Source organism: Corapipo altera, unplaced genomic scaffold (assembly GCF_003945725.1).
Source record: "Corapipo altera isolate COAL_440 unplaced genomic scaffold, ASM394572v1 150, whole genome shotgun sequence".
Classification (NCBI taxonomy): domain Eukaryota; kingdom Metazoa; phylum Chordata; class Aves; order Passeriformes; family Pipridae; genus Corapipo; species Corapipo altera.
In genome coordinates, this window is record NW_020884941.1 from 2126088 (window position 1) to 2143329 (window position 17242).

Sequence of the window (17242 nt, forward strand, 5' to 3'; positions counted from 1 at the left end):
TAAAACCCCCTCCATTTCTGATGTGGGATTTTTTTCTCTCTGTTTTCTCAGTATCTGTTTGCTTTTACACTTTTTTTTCATTTTGAATTATTGGCCAGGTATTTCTAGGCTTCAACCACTATCCCTCTTTATGCAGCAGGAGAAAGAAAGCTTTATCTGAGATGATAAATGTTCTATTTATATAGTAGCTGGTATTGACCAACATGAAAAAGATTATAGAATATATCTTGGCTTTTCAGCAATGAATGATAAATTTTATCATCCACATTACAAGGAGGTAGGGTCTGTCTTAGGTCTCATGGTAACCAAAGAAATTAACCTCTACTAAATCACATTGCACAACTACATTCCAAAGAACTTTGAAAATGAGAAAAAAATCATTTAGGAATATAACATGACTTGTCCAACAAAGTGCTATGGAAACTACTGCCTTTCTCTTTTACAGAAGTGGAAAACAATAATTGGATATTAATTTAATTAAGCACTGTAGGAAATCTTGAAGGACTCAAAATATTTCTGCTTTTCTCTGGAAATAAGCCTGAAAATGGATTCAAATGTTAATGAACTTGCACTTACTATGGCAGTAAATTGCACAGTGGAGACACTGAATTATCACCAAGATGTTCAGCACTGAAGTGCTGTTCAACATGGTCAACTGCCACTGCTCAGCTGTGACAATGACATGTGCCACAGTCACACCGCTGCACATCTGACCAGCAGCTGAACAGCAAGGGGAGAACTGAACTATGGGGGTAAGGGACCAAACAGAACCCCACATTTCCCTTAAAAATATACACCATCTACCACAGTAGCTTTTATTGAGTTAGATGAGGAACAGCCTCAAAGCCTGGGTGAACCACCCCTATCCCTGCAGTACAGCAGATGCTGTGAGACAACCTAAGCCAGCCCGGCCCCCAAAGGACACACACCAACCCTCCTCTTCTCTACTGTTACTGTCAGTGGAGTGGCACAAGCACTTGTGCACCCCACTGTGAAGGAGATTCTGGAAGGAGATTCTAGATTAAAACTATCTCCATTAATAAAAGAAAAAAAGGTTTATTTTAACTCAGATCATATTCTTGCCCTCGTGTTACTGAGTGGAAAGAAGTGTTCCTTCTACAACCATGCCATAATAAAATATTCATGAACTGCAGCACTACACAGCAAACAAGTAGAGGCCATGGGCACTTCACTGCTGAGATCACAGATAACAAGCAATTATTTTGTCTTTCCACTTAGTCTTGCTGAATCCCTTATGCTAAGTGGTGTTGAAATGTAGGAGTTGTCCTTGGCAAAGATGAGCCTTAATTTCACTGCTATTATTTCTGTATGAACCATTTTAAGAAAAAATACTGCTATTTTCTTTCTACACTTATTACACTTGTAACATCACTTCTACTACTACCAGCACACACAAAAAAAAATCCTTAAGGTTTTTCTTATCTATGAAGAGTTATCCAATTAAAATAAGTGAAGCCTCACTTACAAAATATTATACAAACTTTGAAAACTAAACCAGTTTATATTTACTGGAGGGGGGGAGAATGTCAGCAGAATGTACCTTATCAACCATCCTTCTTACCTGGCTCTCCCTTGCCAGTTCGGCTGGGGATGGTGTGGGCATGCAGCAAGCTGACAACTCTGTTCAGAGCAGTGGGCAGCTCTTCCTGACACCAGGATTCATCTAATTCACATTCTGGTTTCATCAGCCGCAAGGTCACGTGGCTCACTAAAGTACCTGCAAAGAAACAAAGAAGAATCCATGAGAGGACTAAACCCAAAGATTTCTCGAGAGGAAAATCCCCAGGAACACAGACTCAAGAACTCTAACAAAGCTCAGAGCAACAGCCAGGCTGCAAAGAGGCAGAGACAGGAAGGCCAGCCCCGGGGCTGGCAGGGGACAGCTTTCTTCACAACATGTGTGAGTTACACTCACATCCTCTAAACTCTGCACAGGGGAGATGGTCCCACAGCGACCAACTGCTCCTCAGAGCTGGTCACAGTGACCAGACAACTCCTTGTCTTTGGTCCCAGTCCTATCCAAAAGTCATATCTCTGGGAAATCACAGTCATCTCCCTAAGAACTGTTCCAGGTGGTTTTTCCTCTTGGCTTTTCTTGGTTGTGATCCACAGCTTGTAAGAGCAAGAATTTTCACTGCCCTGCCACAAAAATAATCTACCTTGCCCTTAAAAAGTGACTGCAAATACTAACCAAAGGTTTTCAGTCGAGCAGGCATGACACAGGAAGCTAAGGAAAGAAAAAGCTTCTTAATCCTTGGAGCAGCCAAAGGAGATCGAAAAAGTGGCAAGAAGGAACTGATGAGACCAGGGATGTACTGAGTGAGACCAGGAGGCTTTTTCTTTATAACAGTGTCCAGGAGTCCTAGAGCTGTTTCCAGCTCATTATCAAGCTGTAAGAGAAACAATTCAAAAGGTTACCATAAAAAAACTCCATTGGGAAAAAAACAGGTTGTTAAATCTAACCTCTAATAAAAGAAACAAACAGGTGATTGCCAGATATTCCCTATGTTACATCATTTTCCTTTCATCAAAATTACTTGGGTCATGGTAGCTGCAGAGGTGGCAAAAAATACAATCAAAACTCACCTCCTTCAACCGTTTTCTTATCTGAGCCTCCCTTTCCAGCTGTGCATGCATCAGCTCCTTCTGCTTGCTTGTCAGCTGCACCTCATCCTTTATTCCTTTCTTCTTCTTTATCTCCTGCAGTAGAGAGCCATAAACATTATTAAGCTAGTTATTAACACCAGCTACTCAATTAGGTAGAGAAGAAAGTTGGACACACTGAGGTTATTTGCAGTTTACTTTTAAAACAGTATCAAAATATGCTTCCAAATATATTCCCTCTTGAGTAAAGACACAAAATGGAAATCAGCAGGTTAACAACACTTTAATGTCCCATTAGCAGCATAAGTTTCTCCCGTGTTTAAGTTGGTCACAAATTATTTAATATCACTAAAAAGAGCTGTCCCCCCCAGAGCAAAGAGAAGTCAACCTTTAATAAAAGATTGTTCCAGTCAACCTGGTACATTCTCCTCCTTTCACCAAGTTCTTCCCCCCACCCACACCCACTGCCCTGGCCAGGCACAGAACTGCTGGCTGATGACAAGATGGAAGCACCTATGGAACAACCCTTACTGGGAAAGTTACACAAGACACATCGAACCAGAGATGAGGAGAGAAAACAGGGACTAGCAAGTAGTAAGTGCTCTCACAAACAGGTAGAACAGCACATCAAAATACAAATATAACAGAAAAGAAATGGAGACATACAGATACAACAGAAGACAACATTTAATCATTCAAAGAAGGTCAGAGAATCTTTCCCACACATATGCCAGAAGCCATGCAACAACACAGATGAGTTGCAGTGAAGGTTCTGATCAGCCTGGATTTCCTGTTCCCATCAACTCACCTCCTTCAGCTCCAGCTCAATGATTTGTTCCTTGAAGGAATAAGCTTTGTTCTCCCTCTTCATGTTAGCCTTTTTCATGCTATCCTGTTGAGCACTGAGAAGGAAAAGTAGAGAAAAGAATCAGTGCTGATCTGGACTGAGATCCAGACACAAAAATCTGGGAACTCCTGTCCAGAAAAAGCATCTGACACACTCAGTCACCCACTGGTAAGATGCCAGCAGTGATCAATCCCCAGGTGCAGAGAGACAAGAAATTTAAGTCTTACCTCTGTATTATAGACTTGTCATACAGCTCTCCCTCGGGTGTCTTCATGATGGCAAATTCCTCTCGAGTAACCTGGCAGAGAGCTGGATTCTCCATTGATGCTGTGATAGTGCTGATGAGCTGGGGGAGCACTCTACCAGGTGAAAGCAGAGAGAGAGATCCCACTGCATTCATAGATGACTGTCAGGGAAATGAAGGAAAAAACATAATCAGAATTCCTTAAAACTGTCTCCAAGAAGTATACCCTGCTGAGGCAGCCCTCATTATGTTCTAATCCCTAATTCCTTGTTTAGTGGGTACTTGAATCTTATCTAAAATTCTATTCAGTTGCTGATACATTCTTTCTCCCTTAAATCCCACCTCCTTTTCACCAGAGATGTTCTCTTTGAACCTGCCTTTTCCTCACCTTTTAGATAGATCTCCTTCCTTATAGATCAGTTAGTACTGAACTCCTCCAGAAAATTCTCCTGTTCCAAGGTATCTCCCAAAACTACCACAAGGAAAGCAGGAATTAATCACCTGGTTCTCTGGAGTGTAGGCAGTGATCCTGGGCAAGATGTCATTCAGGTGTTTGCTAATGAAGTCTTTGGGATCTATCTTCATCTTGATGAGGAGGGCTGGCCAAAGTCCGGGCTGCACTGCCACTGGCAAGAAGAATAAATGAGAAGCAGGTTGCTGATACAATGAAATAAAGACATACAATAAAACCCCATACACTGACCATGAGGGTCTTTTCCCTGCACTTACCTACAGAAGGATGATGGCTCACCAGCAGCATCTCCAGGGCCAGCTTCTCTGGCTCAAAGGAATCCACATCAAGCCCTGCCACACTTGAGATGACACAGAGTGCCTCAAGAAGCACTCGGGGGGGGATGTATGTCCTTCCCAGCTCCGACAGCTCTCCTGACTCCATCACCAGGACCTCATGAGGCAGAACCTGGATGGACAACACCAAGCCTTCCTGAGCCCTGAGCACCTCCCCACAGCAACACCAGACTGAACGCCAACAATCACCTCCCTGTCAGTAACAAACCCCTGATGTTTTCAAAGGAATGAAGGGATAAAGGATAACAGCAAAACCAGAGCACAGAGATGACAGTGACAGAAAGATCAGGCATAGAGGACTACACTCAGCTGGGGTAAAATAAAACTAAAATGATCACGGTCTGGCAAAGAAGACTTTGGAAAAGTTGAGCCAGCTGGCTGGGAACAGTATGCCCGACTTCTGCAGTCTAATTTTACCCAGTATATTTTCAAAAATACTTTGTTCAGGCTCTATCTGTTACATGGGAAGATTATTTACCAAGTCCCAGCCTTGCTACAAAATTAATGCAACTTAATCTATTACACAACCTGACATGGTGCTGCCCAAGCAGCAAGCCCAATAATACAGGACTCAGTGTTTCCTCTTTTATTTTTTATTACAGTTGCCATTAAAGTATTTATATTATATTTGTTTTAAATAGGCAGCCTGAGCTATAAACCAGAGCAAAGGAACCAGAACATAAAGAAATAAATAAAGCACTTGGTCTTCCAACAGGAATTAAATTTGCATTAAATTAATAGAAGGCCATGAAAAACTACAGCTTCCTCCCAAATAATTTTGAATAATATGTCTTTTTGTATATATATGTGGAAGAATAGGCACACCATAGACATTTTTACTGTAATATGCAGTAAGTCAGTAACAAATGGCATTCTAGGAGAACATCTGGAGCTGAATAATCTTCACATCAGGCTGTATGTCAATACTAACAGCAAATCTAGGGCAGGGAGGTGACTGGCAGTATGCAAACAACTGCCTGGGCACAGACCAGGCTTCTCGGCTACTCACCTTGTGAGAACTGAGAACCACTTTGAGCTCCTCCAAGAGCCCATAGGCCAGCTTGTACCCTCCCAGAGAGGACAGGAGCTTCTTAACTGTTTGGTGGGCCTGTCTCCGAACGTGCCAGGTCCGACTCAGCAGGACGGCAACAAGGGCACGGTGATACTGCCTGAACACAGACAAACACACGGGTTTAGCCAGGGAGGCAACTCTGCAAACCAACTGGACACACTCTCCGTGCCACGTCCCAAGCCCACCCTCCCCACTGGCCACACCGGCACTCCGGGATCAGACACGGATCTGTGACACAAGTGCACTCTACGTACTGAACTTTACTTTCAGGCAGCCGCTGGGCATGATCCAAGAGCAGGCGCTCTGTCAGCTGCAGCACTGTACACATGGCTGTGGGAAAAGACAAATATTTAAAATAGCATGGAACTTCATAAGGAAGCAGATATTTTTTTTTTTTACCTGAAAACAAACAAACAGCAAGCAGGACACAGTGAAATAGCTCCCCAAGCTGAGCCTCTACATAATCTTCTCAGTGAAGCTAGAGACAAATCCAACTCAGGTCTGCCAAGACTGGGAACAGAACCATGATTTCATAGAAGTGTTGTTAGCTGGATCCCAGGACAATTTTCCTGACCACTGTGTGTGACCTATTTTGGTTTAAGTTGACAGAGCAAAGCAAATGATAAACACCACACTCACTGCATCAGTACTTTAATTCCTGAGCCCTCCCCAAAGAGCTTCAGTGAAACAAAATGAGTACTGAGTGTCAGCTGTCACTGGACCCTTTGGTTTGGGAATGGATGCTCAACCACATCATACAAGCAGGAGCAGAAGCCCTGAAACATGGGGTGGGTTATAACCCCCTAAGCATGGATCTGACATCCAAGGTATTGTGATTTGGGCACGTTAATGATGTCACAGCTGGACAGCTTTGCCTAAATCAGCAAAAACAAACCATGACAGTATTTACTCTCAGCATTAGTTCTTGGATCTAACATCCTAAGGAACCATTCTAAAATTTTCCAAATTACACTGTTTCAGGATATTTGCAGACTTAGGAGGGAAAATGAATGGATATACACAGTGCCTTCAGGAAGTAGGGATTGCAGGAAGCAAAGGAGAAATTACATTTCCCATTTAGAAAACTTTACCTATTGTACCTTTGTACAAAAGATAAATTAATTCATTTCAGAGAAATTATTAATGAACTATTTTTCAAAACTTCCAGTTTACAATGTAGATAGTCAATAATGTTTTCTGTTGGGCACATTCCATTAATTTTTTTCAATTAATCTTTAAACACAATCGATCAAAACAGAGCATAGAAACACTAATTTATAGCCCAATTCATTTCTGTCTGTTATTACTCTTCCCCCACATTTCTTAAGATTTTCACCTACATTTTTTATTCTCCAGCCTTATTTTATTTTCTCCCATCTTATTCTAAATTTTAGGCTTTTCCACATCCCTCAGATTAGCTGCACCTCTTTACTTACAAATGGGAATACCACTCAGACACATTTTGTTTTGGAATGATAAATGTGTGATAACAGGTCCATCAAGAAATAAACTGATTCATTGTCAAGCTTAGACTACAACTAGTCTAGGTGTACCTCTGAAGAGTACACTGTTCATTTTAATCTGAAACTCCATCCTCCAAGGATCATAGAACAGGGCTAACAAAAACATTTGTTCTTGTAAGTACTAAGAAACAGAGTTAAACAGCAACTGGATATACAATAACTGCCAATTTACCTTCCTCTGATGCAGACTGCAAGAACTTCTCAGATGTAAAAATTTGTTTTTTCTCATCCAGAATCAGCTGCCAGAAACCACTCAGCTTAGACTCTGACAGGAAAAGAACAGATGTCTATCAGGGATGTTTCAAAATAAGTCAGAATCACCAGTGTATATAAAATACAGTAGAATTCTGTCTCCTGAAATCCCTCAAGTTACTTCTAAGCCTTGTCTTCAGTTCTAAAGCCTCTCATCTCTCGCATTCAGAACTATAAACATGCCAAAAAACCACCTGCTGACAAAAATACATTTCTCTGACTTACACATGTGAAATGTAAAGTCTGATTCACCTTAATCTTTCATAGGGCAAACCTTCCCAAAAATGAAGGAAAGGAGGGAAGTGGTGTGTTGCTTTTGGTAGAACACACCTGGTTTTTATATCTGACAGGTGTATGAACTCAGTTCCTCATGCTTTCCAAAACACTACCCAAATAACAATTAAGTAATTATTTCAATACATCAGTCAACTCCTACCATGTAAGGTCTGAGTGAACACCTTCTGTCAGAATAAAGAAGAATATTGCCCTAACTGAATGGAAGTTGGAATTTGCAAAGCCATGGGAGAGCAAGAATTCTTCACTGAATGAGACAGGAATTAATCTTTCCCTGGTTTACAAAATAGTAATGATATTCTATGCAGAAACTATCCACAGATTAGGGAATAGTATCCCCTGCACATTATCAGGAAGAAGTGTTAACCCTCAGAACTTGTTTATATTGGATTCTGCCAGATGTTTTGTGACCTTACCAGTTTGTCCTTCAATTACAGACATCCTGCAGATCAACAAAGCCGCAGCAACTCCTTCAGTTACCATGGGAACCTGAGTACTTTGAGACGCTGCTTTTTCTACTGTCTGGATGAGCATTGGCAGCAAGTCCATTCCCTGCAATAATGTGTCACCTGAGGAGACAAAAGAGACAAGTTACAAAACAACATGGTTCTTCTCACTTTACAACCCAGGTATCAGTGTTTCTTCTGCTGTCATGAGACAAGGAAGGGAATTAGACACATGCTGGGGGGGGATTCTGAATCTCCCAGAGTATTTGTCAATCAGTAATATTGAACTGTGAAAAGCTAGATGGTAACCACTTCAGTCCTTTCCTCACAGACAGAGCAGTCCCATCTCAATACCAGTTTCTGTTCATGGGATGCAAAAGAAAATGCTAATTCAGTTACATTAAAGGAATTAGTTCAAATCACAGGAAGTCTGACTTCAAAGATTAATGTTTTCCTAAGAGACGGAAAGTAAATTCCTGGCAAGTCATGACCATCTGTTCCACTTCAAACATTCACAAGTTAAGGAATCCCAGAGGTCTAACAACTGTGAATGAAATGCTGCAGTCAAAGGGGATAGGACCAACAGATGCAAATCTCGAGAGGATCACCAAAAGATAATAATTTCTTAAGTTCTTCATTTCAAACACTATAATTTTATTTCTTCTTTTAAAGCTTCCAAGAGTCAAAGACACAAACCAAGATTTCAGTGAGCAGGGTGCTATATAAAACAAAAGCATGGTCCCTGAGCTAGAAACCTTACAATTCTAGTGTAAGACAAAAATAAAGGTGCTCAGTTTTACCTTTGAAGGAGGCCAGCATGCACTGCAGGTAGGCGTGTCTCACAGCTGAAGTTGAGGTTTTAAGGCTGAAGGCTTTCTTTAGCCATTCTACCAGCTTTTTAGGAACCTCTGTGGTGAACCGAACACACCAGAGAGCCAGGACAGAGACTGCATGAACCAACGTGCCTTCGTGGACTGGGGAGAAACACAGAGCTCATGTCAGTTCAGCAACTGCATCAAGCACAGGAACATAAACTAGAAAGCAGGTAACAATGTCAGAATGTAAGAAAAGAACACGTGCTCCTAACAGGCACTGCACTTTTCCATGGGGCTGCTCATCACCATAGGGCAACAGACTCCATAACATAGCGGCCAAGAATCCAGATTTATCCTGAATTACAGGCCATGTGGAAATCCTGCTCAAGATAAAAGCAGTTTAGCAAACCCAGAACAAAGGCAAGAGGTCTCACCTTCTTGTTGCAGGAAAGGGATGAAAAGCTCAGCTGTAGTTCCACTCAGAGCTTGGCTGGAGGGTCCAGAAACCACATGGTGACTAAGGCTGCCAATCCCTGAAAGGACAGAATTCTCTCAGCAGTTCCCAAACAACCAGCACAAAATCTAAAGCCAATAAAGAAGGACCCTTCACATTTCAATCCTTCCACAGACATCTCTTTTCTTGTCACTACATCTGGATGTCACATCCACCAGGTACCAACACTGGAGGATCTCTGTCTTCATTTTTACTCAGGAAACAAGTCTTCTTTGAATAAAATATTTGGCCTACCAGCCAATTATTTTCTTTGAATAGAAAGTCAGGAACTGGCATGTGGTATCCAGCATCATCTATGGCTTCAACTACAGCCAGTTCAGAGAGACAGGCAGGGAATCCTGAAGGCTGAAACACAGATCCCTCCCATTCAGCCTTTTGCTGAATTTCTTTCACCAGAGAAGCAGTTTTCTTCTAGGATCCTCACCTGAAAGGACGCTCATCTTCTGAGCAACAACTGTCAGCTTCCCCTCTGAGCCTGCCAACAAGAAACACATGGGTGACAGGTGACTTACAGACAGCTGCTATGTGCTACATCGAGAACCTTCTCCAAAATACAACAGCTTGCCCCATTATCCCTGAGCCAGGTTGAGCCACCCCTGCCATACCAGCAGCTACAGAGAACAGAAAATACAATACACAGAACTCCTTGAGGCTGACAAACCTGTATTCATCCCCACTGCTTATCCTACAATTTACTCACCCCCTAAGATGGCAAAAAGGTGTTTGCCCAGCGACTCCACAGCCGAAGGATCGCTACACTGCCGAGCCAGGTTCCTCAGTGCCACAACTGCTTCATCCATCAGCTGCACACTGTTGGATTTCAGATGACCTAGAAAATAATGCACAAGCTAAGAGTTCCTTATGACAAACTGCATAAAATCAGCAAGGCAAGGACATATCTTTACACGTGGTTTAACTCGGCTTCTGGAACCATCAAGTGAACTATTCCAGTTCCAAGTTACAGCATCATCCTCCCTCCCATGTAAAACCACCTCTTCATCAGTAATGAAGCTGTTACAGGTGTAGCCAGAAAGTTGAGGAAAGCTTTATTCTGAATTCATCGTTCCCCCCAGAAGTGAGAGCACTTACTGGCCAGTCCTTTCACAATGTCTAGAGCATACTGGCTGAGATCCAGGTTCACAGACACAAGCAAACAAGAGATTGCTGAAGACAGAAGAGATAATGGTACATTACATTCTGTTAAGTAACTGTTTTTAGCATTTTAATACACCCTTCCCCACAATTCACATCAAGAGAGTCAGGGTAGTAAGAAGTAGCAATAAAAAAACCCTACTGAAATTGATGCCCAGTGAATAGATTAATTCAGGATTATTCTTAGTACTCAGCTGTGAAATCCCGTCCTTGGTGCAAACAGTAGCTAAAACATACCCTGACACTTGGGATCACACCACAAATGTTGCTTCTCCACATCTAACCCTCAGATGCCAGACAATCCTGCTGCCTGCACTCACAAGACCAGCAGCACAGTCCAGAGAGACACTGCCCCAACAGCTCCAGACCTCTAAGGAGGCTCTTTCACAGAGCCACACACAGAGACAACACACTCACTTTCAATTACATTCTCAGGACTCCGTAGCAGGGATTTCTGCAGAGTTGGCAAAACAGAGTCCTTGAACTCGGCATGGGACATGTAGCGGAGGAGCGGGGAACAGCTGTCCTGCAAAGGAACAGAGCGTCAGCACCGCCCCCAATGCTGCCAGGGACAAAGCAAAGCACCTCTGCAACAGTGTCTCACCAGTACGTGCTTCTGAGGCTTTGTCTTGCTCATAAGAATGGTCTTCAAGTAGAAATCCAGGAGAGCACTCTGAGCAAGCAGAAACACCAGATTACAGCCACATCACAACCTGTACACAGCTCCCAGCACACTGTCAGGAAACCAGGCTGGACACCCCACCTCCTTCTCCTCTGGAAGGCTGCCCTACTCCCTACCCAGCAGCTTTGCTTCCACCCTCACATAAGTCAGTCAAGCAGAAGTTGCTGCTCTCTGCTCTATCCTGAGCCCAACACTCAAACCACACGGAGAGCTACCTGCTGCCTTTCATTCCCACAAGAGGGAGAAGGCAGGAAGCTGCAGTATTGGCAACCCACAGAAATGCCCAGGCAACACCAAACAGCCACAGATCTGGCACCTCCTCTAAACCTCCAAACCTCCTCTAAAGGCAGAAGTGCAGAACTACTGAATATATATAGTGAAACAGGGGCAGATGCAAAGTACCAGCCTCACTGAGACATCTGTTCAGCCCCTTCTCCACGATGACAAGTGACACTTCTTATTCCCCCAAAAAACCAGCAGTACAACAGATGTACCTTGTATCGTTTAATAATATCCATCTCCTTCTGGGCTGTGCAAAACTGCACCACAAGTCCCAGCATTGCAGCATAACTCTGGTTTGGTTCAAGACCAAGAATGACAGATAGGTACTGATCCACCAGATCCTGGTTCTGAAGAGAAAAACAGCAAGGCATGTTAACACCAGAGAACCCAGAACAGCTGCTGACTGTGGCACATAAGGTTATACATCACCTCTTTCCACAGCCTGTTCAGTTTCTTCACGGCCCCATCCACCGCCTGCTTATGTGAACCTCCTAGGACTTCCAAGAGAAGCAAACACTGAACCTCCACCTGCCAAGGGCAACAGCCAAGAGAACCTTCATGCACTTGCTTCTCAGAGAGTTCGTATCAAATAAGACATGCCAAATGCCGCTGATTAGCAGAATCTGCTTAAGAAAATGAACTTAGGTCATGTAAGTTCTTCCCACAAGCTGCCACTGCTTTCATTCCACACGCAGCTCTTGGCAGAACCATGAATAACAGTTTTGGAAACTCCACCTTTGAAAGTAGCAATTTATATCAGATAACATCCCTTCTTAAAATGTGTTTCAACTATATCCCGAGGTGCTGTGAGCGTGGTCACAGGGTCGTGTTTATAAAGGAGGTGAAAATAGAGTAAAAAGCTACTTGATACTGTGTGACAGAATCTCACACTTCAAGGGAGTCACAAGGACTTCATGCCACACTGCAGATACACCTTACAAGCACCAACAGCCAACTCTGTATGCACAGCTGCAAGACTGCCCCTCTCTCATGCTTTATACATCTCCTGCTTTCTCCAGCAGAACAGGAGAGACCAAAATACACCAGATTCCCATGTAAACCTGGATTTTAACCTGCTGTTATCAGTTACATTAAGAATTATTTGCCATGTTTCAGCAACTTAAAGACATTAGAAATATTTAAGTCCTTATCTCCAAAGGGATACTTCTGCAAACCAAAAAGAACCTACCAGTTTTTTCCATGTTTCTCCCTGTCTCTTGTCAGGCGTCGGAAAGACTGTGCGTACAAGCAGGCACGTCCAGGAGAGTGCCAGCAGAGCTGCAGACCCACTGCTCTTACTGTTGTACAAACAAGAGAGGGAAGTAAATCTACAGCTCCCAGTAGCAAATCTACATCTACTAGACCATAACAGACCCATCTTTGCCCATGTCAGAACAGCACCTGACTGATAGGCAATTTTGTTACACAAAAATGCAGCTAAAGCCTTCGCTTTTAATGGAAATTATCAGCCCTCAGAAGCTGTTTCAGCTCTGGTTTGACACTCAGAGCTTCCAAATGGTACACCAGAGGATAAGTCTTGCCTGCTGGGAATGAGAAACCTTAGCAGAAGAAAGAGACCATTTTTGGATCTTCCCAGCAGCATTACAAAAATGAGAGTTAAATAATTTACCAACTGAGAGTGCCCAAAAAGTGACTCAAGATTTCTCACCTGCTGCTCAACTTTACCGTCAAGAGCTTTCCAGCCTTAGATTGCCAAATCTTTCCTCAGCTCACATTCCCTCCTGGCACACTGCGTGGTTCTGGTTTCTGCCAATCCTCACCCCCTCCCTCTGCTCCAGGCAACAGATCCCACCTCGCAGCTCCCTGAGGATCCTCACCCCCTTTAGATCTCTATTTCAAAGTGAAAAAATGTAGATAGTGTCCCTGCACACAAGGCCAGTCACCACGACTGAAGGGTGAATATCCTATCATTGCAAGCCTTGAAACACAGATCAGGGATTTTTCTAAAGCTGCACTTAGTTCAGCCACAGAGGCACTACAGGATGGCACCCTGTGGCCTGTGTGAGCTCAGCAATACCCTGTCACCCTTTGGAACCACAAGTGTTTCCAGAAGTTACCACAAGAGAAGAGCTCCTTGTTGCTCAGCTCAGCTTCCAATTTCATTATCTCCCTGTCTATACTAAGGGATTGAATTCTACCAGCTGAAGACCTGATGGGTAAGGAAATCCCCTTTCCTACACATTTTGGAGACTGTTTCTGGATAAAAGATCTGAAGTTTAACAAAAGCAAAGCTGTAACTCAGACCCAATCCACCAGCACTGATACCAGGATATTTACACTGCTTTCCCAGAAGACAAGAAAGAGGTAAGAGAGGAACATCTGAAAGGCATTAACAGCTTTGTCTCTAAAGGTTTTTAACACCTCTGCCAAACAGCAGCAGAACAACCACTCTGAACCCAGGAGCAACAACCAGCAACTCAGAACCATTTCCACACAAGGCAACTCATCCAGCACCTGGGAACTCCAGCCCTGCTGCCGATCCCTGAAGACTGCAGGGAGTGCAGAAGGTTTCTTGCCGTTGCCTCCGGTTGGGACTCTGCGAGCTGCTGAAGGGCCGACTGCAGGGCTCTGCGGGACGCTGCATCCCTGCAGTGACAAACGTGCCAGTGAGCATCACAAACCTGCCAACATCACACACAGGACTCTGTGTGGAGATAGTAACTATTTTATCCTTTCTGTTCCAAAAACTGGAAAAGTTTCTGGCAGAAAGCTCCACTCCCTTCCACAAGCGATAGCAGTTACGTGGAGGCTCTCCAGCATGTTGCAGAAGAAAACAGGTTCTGAACAGCTCCTCTACAAGAGACTATGATTTAATCCCATCTAAAAGTGTCTAAAAGGCATCTAAAAGACACCTCAGTCCTGCTTCACAAGGACACAGGTGTTCATTCTTGCAAACTGAACCACGGGACAAAAGTTTTAATTTCAAAATTAAAGGTGAAATGCAAGGCAAGTGTGGCAAAACTTTCTAATGTCAAACCTATCCTGAGAGCCTAATTACAAGATGACACCCTTCAGTGTCACACACATCTTTGTGACATTGCATGCTAACATTTGCAGATGCTCCAGAACGGTCTAACTAACAAACATGTAAATACTGATAGATTAAATCATACAGCCTTTCCACACCAACTTACTCACCGGTATCGATGCAGAGTAAGGCAGAAGAGTTTGCAAAGGCCCTTCACTGCACCCTCTGGAAGATCTGTAACAATGTATTCCAAAATATTTCTTCATAAATTGATGAGCTCTTAATCTTTAACACAAACACAATTCACTCCACAACTGAAATCAGTAAACTGCTCACATCACATCTATGAAACTGCTTGCAAGTAAAAGTTTCCTCTTTTTGTACGTTTTATGCATATTTTTAAAAATAATGGCAAAAATTGGAACACATGGAATACAGCCATCTTCAGAAAATGAGAGAAATAAGAAAGTTTTAAAAATTTGCTTCAGCTGTTTTATTAAGACCACTTGAAACTTTCTACACTCCCCTCCCTAGACATGTATCTGAATATTCCATGAGAATTAAAAAAACAGGCTGAGTCAGGAGAGAAACAGGCAACTGAAACACTAACGAAGAACTAATACACACAGTGCTACAACTACTGACTGGAAAAAGCACACGTGCCAAAAACCAGGGTTCTGTGCTACCTACAAACTCCACACTTGGAATTAATGCTGTGACAGAGCACAGACTCCAAATGCTGCCAGCATCCCCCCTCTCACAAAAACACCCCTCATACAGGCCTTGAAACAAAACATTTTAACATTCTCCTCCACCCTGGTAAGCAGGACAGTGTCCCCCAAGCTCTTACCTTTCCCAGAAATGCATTTTCCCAGCTCACTGAGGATCTCTCTCCGTTCCTTCACGCTGGCTGTAGTTACTTTTACTGCGAAGCGCTTCAGTGTGTCAGAAATCTGAAACCACAAAGAGGAAACAATATCAGACTGCCTTTGATATCAACCCACAGAACACAAACCAGGCAAGCAGAACATGTCATCTGCTGCCACATGACCTCTCAGTGCCCAAATGTTGGGCATCCACGGTCTCATCTGCCAGGGAAGGGTCACTGTGCATCACAGCATGAAACTCTGTCTCCTTGGCTGAAGGATGACTGCTCTCTGTTTGCTAACCTGTCCCCCTGGCACAGTGCTCATGCTCTGTAAGAGACACCCCTCTAAAAGTAACACAGAGTAAGAGTTAACACCAAAAACCTGGAGTGCAGGACCTTTGAAAGCAAAAAATAATGCACTTCAAGAACTCAAAGGAGCTTTTCCATGTACATTATAGCCTAAAGTCCAGGCAGCCCTGAAGAGGGACTTCAAACTGCAGACAACCCAGGGTGACTGTAACTGCCCATCCTGAAAAGCTGACCTGTGGTTCCAGGTGTCAGTAGTTGTGAAATTCTGTAGTGGCATTTCCTGTTTTCCAAAATTGACAAGCACATTGCAAGGATTTTGTAAAATGGACTTGCCAGATTAGAAAAGGTTGTGCCTCACTGCCAAATTCCTCAACGTGCCACCAGCCGTGTCCAAGGTTACCCAAGCAAAACAAAAATCACATCACACAACCCAAAGGGTTTTTTATGCCTGTGTTAACGTGTGCTGGGATCTGCTGGAGGGAGGGGACTGAAACCACTCACCTCTGCATTTACAGAAACCAAAACAGAGCTCTCCAGGAAGGGCTTTTGAAATCCCGCTCTTAAATTCAGCCACTTTATATCTTAACAATAATCATCATCTTTTGGAAGGGCAGCAAATGAGCATGTCTTTAGAAACTCATCAAAACTGTTCTTTCTCCCTTCAGTCTTTTTCAAAGAGCTTCTCAGGAACTGCTTTCAGTGAAGCTTTTTGCTGACACATTGAAAGGTTAATCCTGCTCAGCAACTACCAGGGATTTAGGGACCATCCACACCTCCCTGAACCTGTGACCACTTCACACCCCCAGCTCTCCTTAAAATTGGCTGGAAGCAGGGCTGCATCCCTGAACAGCAAGGACTGAATCGAGCTGTGGAGGACAACCAACAACCGACAGAACCAGAAACCATTAAGGAGCTGCTCTGCCTTCAAACCTTCCACTACAGGAGTTCGTCATATGCAAACTCAAACCAAGCTCCACTTACTCAAGCTGCTTAATCACAAGCAGGCAGGTAGATGTACAAACAGGAAAAACGTGTTTAAATTCTCTCAACAGTCTAGAAACTGAAATTACAAATTATGTATAACACTACAGGACTTCCCCAGCATCTCAGTGACTTACAGAACCTGCACAAACCCCGACTCCCCAGTCTCCACGCAAGAGCAGCTGGGACAGGCTACACCTATTTGCTTTTTCCTTTTACTGGAACGTTTATGTACACACACATACAAAGCCAGCCTACAAGCAACGCTGCTGCAAGCAAACAGAGAGAACAAAAAGGTAAAATAACAAAACAAGTTAGGAAGATCTAAGTTGAGAAGACCGAGGTTTGCCTTGGGAACACCCCAAGCCCATCAGGGTTAAACAGGCGGTCCCGGGCACGGGAAGCGGGCACACCGGGCTCCCCTGGCGGGGCGGTGTGAACCGGGGGAGAACGGCGGGCCCGCCGAGCCCGGCAGCCACACAGGGCTCGAGCCGGGCGCTGACCGGGACGGCAAAGGCCCCCCCGCTCCTCTCCGGCCCC

At 43.7% G+C, this 17242-nt stretch overlaps 1 protein-coding gene across 2 annotated transcripts in view; it reads right to left on the reverse strand.

The window, feature by feature from the left end:
* GCN1 (GCN1, eIF2 alpha kinase activator homolog) overlaps positions 1 to 17242 on the reverse strand; it is a 40487-nt gene that overhangs the window by 22700 nt on the left and 545 nt on the right. For both annotated transcript variants that reach the window (XM_027661713.1, XM_027661712.1), the window contains exons 2-25: positions 15395 to 15497; positions 14715 to 14778; positions 14031 to 14162; positions 12745 to 12853; positions 11985 to 12083; positions 11768 to 11902; positions 11196 to 11264; positions 11009 to 11117; positions 10529 to 10603; positions 10140 to 10268; positions 9864 to 9914; positions 9360 to 9458; positions 8911 to 9084; positions 8081 to 8233; positions 7291 to 7383; positions 5850 to 5925; positions 5533 to 5692; positions 4446 to 4635; positions 4218 to 4342; positions 3700 to 3878; positions 3434 to 3527; positions 2608 to 2721; positions 2213 to 2411; positions 1583 to 1738 (exon numbers count right to left, since the gene is read on the reverse strand). In XM_027661713.1, the coding sequence (XP_027517514.1) occupies positions 1583 to 1738; positions 2213 to 2411; positions 2608 to 2721; positions 3434 to 3527; positions 3700 to 3878; positions 4218 to 4342; positions 4446 to 4635; positions 5533 to 5692; positions 5850 to 5925; positions 7291 to 7383; positions 8081 to 8233; positions 8911 to 9084; positions 9360 to 9458; positions 9864 to 9914; positions 10140 to 10268; positions 10529 to 10603; positions 11009 to 11117; positions 11196 to 11264; positions 11768 to 11902; positions 11985 to 12083; positions 12745 to 12853; positions 14031 to 14162; positions 14715 to 14778; positions 15395 to 15497 (2887 nt within the window). The remainder of the gene's footprint in view (positions 1 to 1582; positions 1739 to 2212; positions 2412 to 2607; positions 2722 to 3433; positions 3528 to 3699; positions 3879 to 4217; positions 4343 to 4445; positions 4636 to 5532; positions 5693 to 5849; positions 5926 to 7290; positions 7384 to 8080; positions 8234 to 8910; positions 9085 to 9359; positions 9459 to 9863; positions 9915 to 10139; positions 10269 to 10528; positions 10604 to 11008; positions 11118 to 11195; positions 11265 to 11767; positions 11903 to 11984; positions 12084 to 12744; positions 12854 to 14030; positions 14163 to 14714; positions 14779 to 15394; positions 15498 to 17242) is intronic.